The 12052-nt window shown below is 39.9% G+C and overlaps 1 protein-coding gene across 1 annotated transcript in view; it reads right to left on the reverse strand.

The window, feature by feature from the left end:
- Window positions 1–12052, reverse strand: part of SLC9C1 (solute carrier family 9, subfamily C (Na+-transporting carboxylic acid decarboxylase), member 1) — a 131592-nt gene that overhangs the window by 3535 nt on the left and 116005 nt on the right. Inside the window, 3 exon segments of the mRNA XM_011932809.1 lie at window positions 7785–7834; window positions 7960–8015; window positions 11041–11099. Coding sequence (XP_011788199.1) covers window positions 7785–7834; window positions 7960–8015; window positions 11041–11099 — 165 coding nt within the window.

Below are 12052 nucleotides of genomic sequence, written 5' to 3' on the forward strand. Positions count from 1 at the left end.
GGAGTCCTTTCCCCATTGCTTGTATTGTCAACTTTGTTGACGACTAGATTCTTTATAGGTTCTCTATTCTGTTCCATTGGTCTATGTGTCTGTTTTTGTACCAGTAGCATGCTGCTTTGGTTACTATGCATTTATAGTATTGTGATGCCCTGGCTTTTTGTTTTTGTTTTTTTTTTTTTTTTTGAGACAGCCTCGCACTGTCGCCCAAGCTGGAGTGCAATGGTGTGATCTTGGCTCACTGCAACCTCTGCCTCCTGGGTTCAAGTGGTTCTTCTGCCTCAGCCTCCTGAGTAGTTGGGATTACAGGTGCCCACTACGAAACCCAGCTAATGTTTTGTATTTTTAGTAGAGATGGGGTTTCACCATGTTGGCCAGGGTGGTCTCAAACTCCTGACCTCGCAATTCATCCGCCTCGGCCTCCTAAAGTGCTGGAATTACAGGCATGAGCCACCACACCTGGCTATTTTTTTCTAATTCTGTGAAAAATTATGTTGGTAATTCAATATGAATAGTGTTGAATCTGTAGATTGTTTTGGGCAGTATGGCTATTTTAACAATATTTATTCTTCCAATCCACAAGCATGGAATGTTTCTTCATTTGTTTATGTCATCTGTGATTTCTTTCAGCAGTATTTTGTCATTCTCTTTATAGAAATCTTTTACCTCCTTGGTTGCATGTATTCCTAAGGTTTGTGTGTGTGTGTGTGTGTGTGTGTGTATATTGTAAATGGGAGTGTGTTCTTGATTTGACTCTCACCTTGAACATTGGTGTATAGAAATCCTACTGATTTTTGTACATTGATTCTGCATCCTGAAACTTTGCTGAAGTTGTTTGTCACCTCCAGAGCCTTTTGGTAGAGTCCTTAGGGTGTTTTAAATATAAAATCATATTGCCTGCAAAGAGAAATAGTTTGACTTCTTTTTCTTATTTGGATGACTTTTATTTCTTTCTTCTGCCTAATTGCTTTGGCTGGAATTTCTAGTATTATGTTGAATAGGAGTAGTGGGAATGGGCATCCTTTTCTTGTTCCAGTTCTCAAAGGGAATGGTTCCAGCTTTTGCCCATTCAGTATGATATTGGCTGTGGACTTGTCCCAAAAATAATAGGAGCTTGATGGTTCCTATTATTTTGAAGTGTGTTCCTTCAGTGCCTAGTCTGTTGAGGCTTTTTATCATGAAGAGATATTGGATCTTATCAAAAGTTTCCTTTATGTCTATTGAGATGATCATATGGTTTTGTTTTTGATTCTGTTTATGTGGTGAACCACAGTTATTGATTAGCTGGATGTTGAACCAGCCTTGCATCCCAGAAATAAAGCCTACTTGATCATGGTATATTAACTCTTTGATGTGCTGCTAGATTTAATTTGCTAAAATTTTGTTGAGAATTTCCACATCTATGTTGATTGGGAATATTGGCCTGTAGTTTTCTTTTTTCATTGTGTTTTGCCAGATTTTGGTATCAGGGTGATGTTGGCTTTGTAGAATGAGTTAGGAAGGAGTTCTTTCTCATTGATTTTTTTTGAAATAGTTTCAGTAGAATTGGTATTAGCTCTTCTTCTCTTTGTGTATCTGGTAGAATTTGGCTGTGAATCCATCTGCCCTGGGCATTTTCTGTTTTATTTTGGTTGGTAGGTTTTTTTTTTTGGATTCAATTTTGAAACCTGATATTGGTCTGTTCAGTTTTCCAATTTCTTCCTGATTCGACCTTGGGAGATTGTGTGGTCCCAGAAATTTATCTATTTGATATGATTTGGCTGTGTTTCCACCCAAATCTCATCTTAAATTCCCACATGTTGTGGGAGGGACCTGATGGGAGGTAGTTGAATCATGGGGACAAGTCTTTCCTGTGCTGTTCTCATGATAGTGAATAAGTTTCATGAGATCTGATGATTATATAAGGGGGAGTTTCCCTGCCCAAGCTTTCTTCTCTTGTCTGCCACTATATGAGATGTGTCTTTCACCTTCTGCCATAATTGTGAAGCCTCCCAGCCACATGGAACTGTAAATCCAGTAAACCTCTTTCTTTCATAAATTGCCCAGTCTCAAGTATGTCTTTATCAGCAGCATGAAAATGGACTGATACACCATTTCTTCTATATTTTCTAGTTTGTGTGTGTAGAGGTGTTTATAATAGTCTCCAAGGATCCTTTGTATTTCTGTGGGATTGGTTACAATGTCACCTTTGTCATTTCTGATTGTGCTTATTTGGATCTCTCTTTTTTCTTTAATCTAGTTAGTGATATACTGGTTTTGTTTATCCTTTCAAAAAACCTACTTTATTTCCATTGATTCTTTGTATGGATTTTTCTGTCTTAATTTTGTTCAGTTCTTCTCTGATTTTAGTTATTTCTTTTCTTCTGCTAGCTTTGTAGCTCATTTGTTCTTGTTTTTCTAGTTCCTCTAGTTGTGAAATTAGATTGTTAATTTGAGATCTTTCTAACTTTTGAGGTAGGCATTTAGTGTTATAAACTTTATGCTGAACACTGGTTTTTCTGTATCCCAGAGACGTTGGTATGCTGTGTCTCTGTTTTCATTTATTTCAAAGTATTTTTTTTGATTTTTGCCTTGATTTAATTGTCTACTCAAACATCAGTCAGAAGTCAGTTGTTTAATTTCTATGTGATTGTGTGGTTTTGAAAGATCTTCTTGGTATTCATTTCTATTTTTATCCCACTGCTGTCCAAGAGTATGGTTGGTATGATTTTGATTCTTTTGAATTGATTGAGACTTGCTTTATGGCTGAGCATGTGGTCAGTCTTGGAATATTTTTTGTGTGCAGATGAGAATAATATATATTGTGGTTGATGGGTGGAGTATGCAGTAGATGTCTATTAGGTCCAAGTGTTGAGTTAAAGTCCAGAATTTCTTTGTTACTTTTCTGCCTCAATCTGTCTAATACTCTCAGTGGGGAGTTGAAGTCCCTCACTATTATTGTGTAACTATCTAAGCCTTTTCATACATCTAGAAGTATGTGTTTTATGAAGTTAGGTGCTCCAATATTGGGTGCATATAAATTTAGGATGGTTACATCTTCTTGTTAAATTGAATCCCTTATTATTACATAATGCACTTCTTTGTCCTTTTTTACTGTTTCCAATGTAAAGTCTGTTTTATCTGACATAAAAATAGTGACCCCTGCTCTTTTTTGTTTTCCATTTGCATGGTAGATCTTTCTCTAGCCCTTTACTTTTAGCTCATTGGTGTCATTATGTGTGAGATGGGTTTCTTGAAGGATAGGTCTTGTTTTTTAAATTCAACTTGCTACTCTATGCCTTTTACATGGGGGTGTTTAGACCATTTACATTCAAGATTCATATTGATATGTAAATTTTGATACTACTGTGAAGTTTTTAGCTGTCTATTGTGCGTTTCTATTGTGCTTTTGTTTTATATGGCCTGCAAGGTCTGTACATAGGTGAGTTTTTGTGGTAGCAGGTGCCATTCTTTTGTTTCCTTGTTTAGAACTCTCTTAACAGTCTCTAGTAAGGGTGGTCTCATGGTAATGAATTCCCTTAGCACTTTCTTGTCTGGAAAATATTTTAATTTTGCTTTGCTTATAAAGCTTAGTTTGGCAGGATATGAAATTCTTGGTTGGAATTTTCTTTCTTTCAGAATGATGAATATAGGCCCCTAGTCTCTCCTGGCTTGTAAAGTTTCTGCTGAGAAGTCTGTTGTTGGCCTCATGGAGTTCCCGTTGTATGTTATCTACCCTATTTCTCTGACTTTAAAATTTTTTCTTTGGCATTGACCTTGGACAGTCTGGTGACTATATGTGTTGGGGATGTTCATTTTGTATACTGTCTCTAGGTTTTTGTATCTGGATATCTACATCTCTAGCAAGATTAAAGAAGTTTTCTTGAATTATTTCCTGAAAAATATTCTACAGATTGTTTGACTTTTCTCCTTCTCTAGGGAATGCCAATAATTCATAGGTTTGATCTCTTTATATAATCCCATATTTCTCAAAGACTTTCCTCATTTTTAAAATTCTTTTAAACTTTATTTCAGGTGGATTGGGTTACTTCAAAAGAGTGGTCTTCAAGCTCTGAAATTCATTCTTCTCCTTGGTTTAGTCTATTGATAAAGTTTTCAATCGTATTTTGAAAATTTTTGGGTGAATTTTCCAATTCCAGAAGCCCTGATTGATTTCTTTTTAAGGTGTTTATCTCTTCTTTCATTTCCTGGATTGTTTTAAGGTTTTTTGTGTTAATTTCCAACTTCGTCTTGGATCTCATTAATCTTCCTTACAATCCATGGTTTGACTGCCTTATCTGTATCTCTGAGTTTACATTTTGGTTAGGGACCATTGCTGGAGAGCTGGTGCAATCCTTTGCTGGTGTTACTACATTCAGATTTTTCATGGTGTCAGAATTCTTACATGGGTTCCTTCTCATCTGGAGACACTGGCACTTCTAATTTTTGTAATTCTTTTTATGTGAGTAGAATTTTCCTTTTTTCCCTTTAACAATATTATTATTAGTTTAATTTTTTTATTTTTCCCTTCCCTTTTCCCTGCTCCCTAGGTGGTATGACTATAGAGAATGTTGTTTTGGCTTTGCTACTATAGCTCTATGTCTTAATAAGACTTTCGGCAGGTTTTATATTGGGCTGTTTAGTTCATCCTACAAGTGTGTAGATGGCACTTACAGTAAGAGCTGGCTGTGGCCAATGGGTTTAGGTATATACTTGATCCATGTTTACTGGCAGAAACTATTGTTTTAGGCAATGGGCTAATTCCTAATATGCACAGTGGTCTGAGTTCTCTGCTCAGTCCTGAGGGGATGGGGAGTAGGAGCCATAAAGGGTATGCCTTGACTGGGCAGGTCTTTCTGCAGGTCTCCTGATAGCAGGTGCAAGAACTAGTGCCAATAGAGAACCAGTGGGTGTCCACCAGGTACTCACTGGTGTGTCTGGGAATGGAGTTGGGAAACCTTGGCTCTGAGTTCTCTGCACAGGGATGTGGGGCAACCTAAGCTCCTAATCTAGAAGAGTGGGTGCTTCAGATGTCTGAGATCTGCTTGTGTGTGGAGCAGAGATGGCCCACCCTGCACCAAGACCTCTGCACAGGAGGGGTAGGATGACTCAGGCTGCTGGTCCAAGGAAGCAGGTGCTCTGAATGCCTGCAGATCTGTGTGAGCATGGAGCAGAGAAGCTCCCCCCTGTATCAAAATATCTGCACAGGAAGAGCAGGGAGCAGTTAGGTCAGGCTGCTGATCCAGTGAGTGCATAATCTGAATGCCTGGAGATCTGCCTGGGCATGGAGCAGACAGTCCCAGTGCATCATGATTCAGGAAGGGTGGGGTGGCTCAGGCTGTTGAACCAGGTCAGTGGGTACTCTGAATGCCTGGTGATCTGCCTGGGCATGAAGCAGAGAAAGAGTTCCCACACACCAGATCTCTCTGCACAGAAAGGATGAGGTGGGCCAGGTTGCTGATCCAGTGAGTGAGTAATCCAAATGCCTGGAGATCTGCCTAAGTGTGAAGTGGAGAGAATCCTGCCGTACCATGATCTATGTGCAGAAAGGATGGAGTGGCTCAGGCTCTTGAACCAGGCAAACAGGTGCCCCAAATGTCTGGGGATCTCCTAGGCTTGGGGCAGAGACAGCCCTTCTGCACCACAATCTATGTCTAGGGAGGATGGCACAGCTTAGGTTGCTGAACCAGGTGAATGGGTATTCCAAATGCCTGGAGGTCTGCCTGGGTGTGGAGCAGACAGCCCCACTGTACCATGATCTATGTTCAGAAAGGGTTGTGTGGCTCAAGCTGCTGAACAAGGCAAATGGGTGCTCTGAACACCTGAGATCTGACTGGGTGGGGAGCAGAGGGAGCCCCACTGCATCATTATCTGTGTCTAGGAAGGGTGGGATGGCTTAGGATGCTGAACAAGGAGAATGACTGCTCCAAATACCTGTATTTCTACCTGGAGTTTGAGCAGAGAGGGCCCCACTGAACCACAGTCTCAGGGGAGCAGGATAAGGCACCCAGCAATGGCACGTACAGATAAGTTCCTGGTTGCCAAGCTGGCCTTGGCTGCAAGTCTCACTACCCAGGAGAAACTACAGGTGTAGCAGTTTTCCTCCTACCCTAGACTTGCAACGGGGAAAAGCACAATTCTAGCACCTACTGTTGAGGCACTTTCCACAATTCTGACAGTGTTCTGCTCCAGAACAGGGTGTTCAATCTCTGGCCTGAGACTTAAATGCTTGCATAGCCACACTGCTGAGTCATCCAAGAATGACTGACTTTTTATGTGACTGGATTAAAAATGGCATCCTGCTCTCATCCCAGGTCTGGGAAAATGTCTACAACTTTCTCCAGTGCCTTTCTCCTAAGTTAACTCAAGGGCTAGGGAGAAACAAAGTGGTCTCCCTTGGCCTAGGTTGCTTGGAGCTCCAGTAGAAAGATGAGTCACAAAGAGAAGCTCTCTACTTCTCTCATATGCTGGGGCTTCACTCACTTTTATGAGGTAGATGCTGTCATGGGGGGGTGTTTGCCAGTGTTCTCCTCTCTGGGATCTGCTTGTCCCTCATGATTCCAGTGGATTCCCAATTTCCTTCTTGAATTTCCTTCTATCCTCACGGAGATAATTTTTATGCACTATCTTGCTATTTCCAAGTGGCTGAGGCACACTGAAAGCCTCTAATCTGCCATTAAATTTATCTTGCAAATACTTTTTCAAAGGGTATTTTAAGCTTTAAAATCTACTTTTAAATATGGCCACATTTTAAAATATGGAGGTAGCATGGAAGAAATATATATACATGCATATATATATATCTATCTATTTTGAGATGAAGTCTCACTCTGTTGCCCAGGCTGGAGTGCAATGGCATGATATCGGCTCACTGTAACCTCGACTGCCTGGGTTCAAGTGATTTTTCTGCCTCAGCCTCCTGAGTAGCTGGGATTACAGGCATCTGCCACCGTGCCTGGCTAATTTTTGTATTTTGAATAGAGATGGGGTTTCACCGCCTTGGTCAGGCTGGTCTTGAACTCCTGACCTCATGATCCACCCACCTCGGACTGCCAAAGTGCTGGGATTACAGGCGTGAGCCACCGTGCCCAGCCTGACGAATTACATTTTTAAAATGGAGATAAACCTCTTTATCTGATGGCTTTTATTTTTTAACTTAGTGATATGATTTATGTAACATAAAATCACATAAAGCATACACACAAATATTTCCCCATAGATGCATTTTAAACAGTTAACTGTCAGACTGTCCTCCTCATTGTTCCCCAAAAGTCTTGCTTTCCTTTATCCTCTCTCGTGAACATCCTCTTCCTTTCTTTACAAAGACTTTGCTCATTCCCACAGCCAGCCATTTCTCTCTTGAATTCCTTTAACTTCAGCTGCTGTTATCCACAGTGTATCTTTTGTGATTATTTAATTGCCTTCTGGTAGGTTTTGTCTCCTTAACTAGAACATAAACACTTGAGAAGTGAAGCCTTAACTTATCTTTTTATATCTTCCAACAGTACATGGTAGCCTGAAAAATAACCTGCTAAATTGAGAGCAGCCAATTTGTGAGATTAAGTAGCAGTATATATAGAGGAAACCAGAATACTATGAAGTTTTCAGAAATCTAGATAAAGGAGTCTTATTTTAAAGTTAATTCTCTAAATCACAGCTTAGAAACACTGTAATTAGAAGAATCATCTGACTAGTGGAGAGAGCTATAATTCACACTGTCACATAAAGGGCAAGTAACTTTGGCTTCAGTCTGTATCTCCAGGGACAGATGTGCTCCTGATCCTACTGAGGAAACCAGAGTGGCTTACCTGACTTTCCTAGGTTTATTCTAAGGGACTTCTTACAGTTGAACTTTGTCATTGAGATCATTAAGAAAATGTGCAGGCTCTTGCATCTAGAAATTGAGACAGGAGACAGGACTCAAATTCTGAGACTGTTAATAAGGGTCAGATTTATAAAGCAGGGCTGGTAGAATTCAGTCTACAGAGCAGGGAGCAAGGCTGGGGACTCCTGGCAGTGGCAGCACTGTGTGCTCCATCCTGGGATTCAAAACACTTTGTTACTTGACGTGATGATAGGCCTTTTTGAAGGGGGCCTGCCCCTCCACACCTGTGGGTATTTCTTGCAAGGTGGAGATGAGAGACTGAGAAAAGAAATAAGACACCGAGACAAAGTATAGAGGAAGAAAAGTGGACCCAGGGGACCGGCGCTCAGCATATGGAGGACCTGCGCCGGCACTGGTCTCTGAGTTCCCTCAGTATTTATTGATCACTATCTCTATCATCTCGGAGAGGGAGATGTGGCAGGACTACAGGGTAATGATGAGGAGAGGGTCAGCAGGAAAACATGTGAGCAAAGGACTCTGTGTCATAAATAAGTTTAAGGAAAGGTGCTGTGCCTCAATGTGCATGTAGGCCAGATTTATGTTTGACTTTACACAAACATCTCAGTGCAGTAAAGAGCAGTATTGCCACCAGCATGCCTCACCTCCAGCCATAAGGTGGTTTTCTCCTATCTCAGAAAATAGAATGTGTGATCGGGTTTTACACTGAGACATTCCATTCCCAGGGATGAGCAGGAGACACATGCCTTCCTCTTATCTCAACTGCAAAGCAGCCTTCCTCTTTCACTAATTCTCCTCAGCACAGACCCTTTACGGGTGTCGGGCTGGGGGACATTCAGGTCTTTCTCTTCCCATGAGGCCATATCTCAGGCTGCCTCAGTGGGGAGAGACCTTGGACGATACCCAAGCTTTCTTGGGCAGAAGTCTCTGCGGCCTTCCGCAGTGCATTTTGTCCTTGGGTACTCGAGACTGGAGAATGGCGATGACTTTTACCAAGCATACTGCCTGCAAACACATTTTTAACAAAGCACATCCCGCACACCTCTAAATCCATTAAACCCTGAGTCAATACAGCACATGTTTTTGCGAGCACAGGGTTGGGGCTAGGGTTACAGATTAGCAGCATCTCAAGGCAGAAGAATTGTTCTTAGTACAGATCAAAATGGAGTTTCTCATGTCTACTTCTTTCTACATAGACACAGTAACAGTGTGATCTGTCTTTCCTTCCCCCACAACTTTGATGGACTTTTTATTACGTAAAGAGAAAGCCACAATCCTGGAATGGTAGTGATGAGAAAAGGTTTTGGGATCCTGGGAAGAGAGCTGACTCTAACACAGCCAGGTTCTAACTTCAGGGAGAAAAAGCATCTACTAAACAACAAAATTTGATGATTTTCTTTACATGTCTTAATAGCTAATTTTCGTGTCATTTAACAAACTTTTATTTTCACACTCCTGCTTTATTAACAGCCATCATGCCATCATCTTTTTTAATTGATGGAAAAGCAGCACTCTTTGAGGCTAGGTACATGAAAAACATTAGTTTTCCTCCTTCAATCCCTCCAAATATGCTAAGGTAGCATTGTTTAAAAAAAAAAAAAAAAAAAAAGATGGTCTTGTCAATGGGCTCTAGAAGTCATCTAATATTTTATTTTAAATGTTCTCCTCATCTATTTTTCTATTGTTATTTCCCTTTGTTATTCTCTAGCCTTCAGGAGCAACTGTGTTTCGAAGAATTAGAATAGGTGCATGTATCCATGCTTTTCAGAGAATATGGGAAGAGTCAAAGACGTTTGGAGAAGTAGTTTTCTGTCTTGAGAAGGCATGAGCCGAAAATAATGGAAACTGTGTATAGGAATTGCTTCTTTGTGCCAAGGACTGTGCAGTGTACTTTTCACTTCTTTGATCTCTACAGAGGTGGGTATTGCTATTATCACTCTTTTGTAGATGAAAAAAATGATGCTTATGCAGGTTAAAAAATTTGCCCAAGGTCACATGGCTATTAAGTGGTAGAATCTAGAGTCAAATCCAGGAAGTCTCATACTTGACCCTTATGCTATTCTGCCATGAATTCCATTCAACAAGCAATAAATAGGAAAGGTTTGAGGAAACTTTTTCCCAAGGTCTCCAAAATACTTTCTGGAGAGAGTGAACATCCTTCCTTCATGAGGGATGGAAACTTGGGTACTGGAGAAGAGTGTTGTCCTCTTAAAAGCCAGGGCACTTGGATGAGAAACATCTTCAACTTATCACAGGGCCTATGATCATCTTTCATTCAACATATATTTATGAGGAGATGTTGGGGACAAAAGGAGTGTCTGTTCTCAGAGGTTTATGTCTAGTGCTAATAGAACAAATAGGCTTAATCGATGTAAAATAAGTATTTAACAACTAAATACACAATTTTATGGCTTGTGTGTTCATAGCAGACATGTATCAGATTCTGAATATTATAATCAGCATCTTCTGGAGCAATATAACCAATCTGGCAGAGACTAAAGCTAAAAATGAACTCTCCATCGCATCTGGAGTCCATGCGATTCAGACACAGACAGGATGGTGTAGATTTGGTGGAGTATTTTAATTAGATTTCTCTCTGCTCAGTTTCAGTTCCAGAGTCCTATAGTGTTTCATAGCTTGGAATCCTGTTGTGAAGTTGGTTCAAGATTTTGAGGATCTCAAGATCCCCAGGGTCATAGAGGAACATGAAATTGATCAACATTTGTGGGACTTTCTGAATAATTTAGGTTAACTGGGATATATTTTATTAGAGCATTTATTATTGAGCTTCTTCTTTCTGTCATGCACTGTGAACACAGGGCAAACTGCTTTCAGGCTTAAAGATCCCAAATGCATAGCTGAGGTAGCACTGAAAGACTTAAGGTCAGTCCAGATTTTGGCTCTCCAAGGGGGAATGGAAAGGGCTCAGGTGTGCTACAACTGTAGCCATCCTGGTAGTGCCCTGTTGCTAATGTGATTCAAGACAGATATTCTGGCATCCCTTGAACTTTGTTTTTATTTGTCATTTCTCTAATATTTCCCTAAAAATAAGTATAATTTCCACTGTACCCAGTTCTAAAATAAGTGTTTTACACCAAAATCTACAAAATGACTAGCAGATGAACTTTATCAGAATAAGAGAAACACATTGGTAGTTTCCATAAACTCTAGAGTCTCTTTTACCCAAAATAAAACCTTTAGAAAGGCTGCTTTAAATTTACCTCCTTAACATTTGTTTTTGTTTCTTCTTGAATGCCTTCTTCCAATGTTTCAGTTGAACCTGATTTCAAAAAAAAAAAAAAAGTGTTAATTCAACCACTGAAGCAAGTGACTATTTCTATTAGTCCAACTATCAGATTAGATCAGATTCAAATCACTCACACTCAGGATCTGCGATCTGAAATTGGTGGTAATCTTGTTTGGTTTTTTAAAAAAAAGGTCACATTTTAAAAAGTGATTATAAGTTTTTTATTATGGAGATTATATAATGAATGTGCAAAAAGTTTGGAAAGTAGAGCGACAAAGTCATCTATCACTCCAATATCCCAAAATACTTTTATATTAATATGTATTGAGGGCCAGGCATATTGCTGGCAATGAGGATATATAAGAAAGCAGAAGAGTTAAGATTCATGTCTTCTAGGAGTTTTACTTAGTAAAACAGACAGACTAGCAAACATACAAAGAAACATGGCATGGTAAAAACAGGACTGTGTGTATGTTGGGCTATGGGAGCACATAGGAGAGTCACATAGTGCCGTTTTGTGAATTTGGGATGTATCAGTGATGGCTGCTTGGAGAAAAAGCTGAGATTTCAAGGATAAGGAGTTAGCTCCATGAAGTGAGGAGATGTGGGGAAGAGGATGTATAGAGAATTTCAGGAAAAATGAACAATATGGGGAAAGGCTCAGGAATGGGAGGCCACCAGGTCTTTTATATCAGGTGAACCATTTGTAGTTTGGTATGGCTAGGTTTTAAAGAGTGGGGAGAGAAGGTAGCAGGTGAAAGCAGATGGTGAAGGGCCCAAAACTATGTCCTGTATATGCTTAATCATTTTTAAAAGCAGAGAATCAAGGTATTTTATTTTAATTGTTTTTGACAATTTAAATATTTTATTGATACATATTAGTTTTACATATTTTGGGGGTACATATAATACTTTGATGCCCACATACAATGGGTAATGATCAAATCAGAATAATTGGGATATTCATCATCTCAAACATTTATCTT

This window comes from Colobus angolensis, unplaced genomic scaffold (assembly GCF_000951035.1).
Source record: "Colobus angolensis palliatus isolate OR3802 unplaced genomic scaffold, Cang.pa_1.0 Scaffold98, whole genome shotgun sequence".
Taxonomy (NCBI): Eukaryota; Metazoa; Chordata; class Mammalia; order Primates; family Cercopithecidae; genus Colobus; species Colobus angolensis.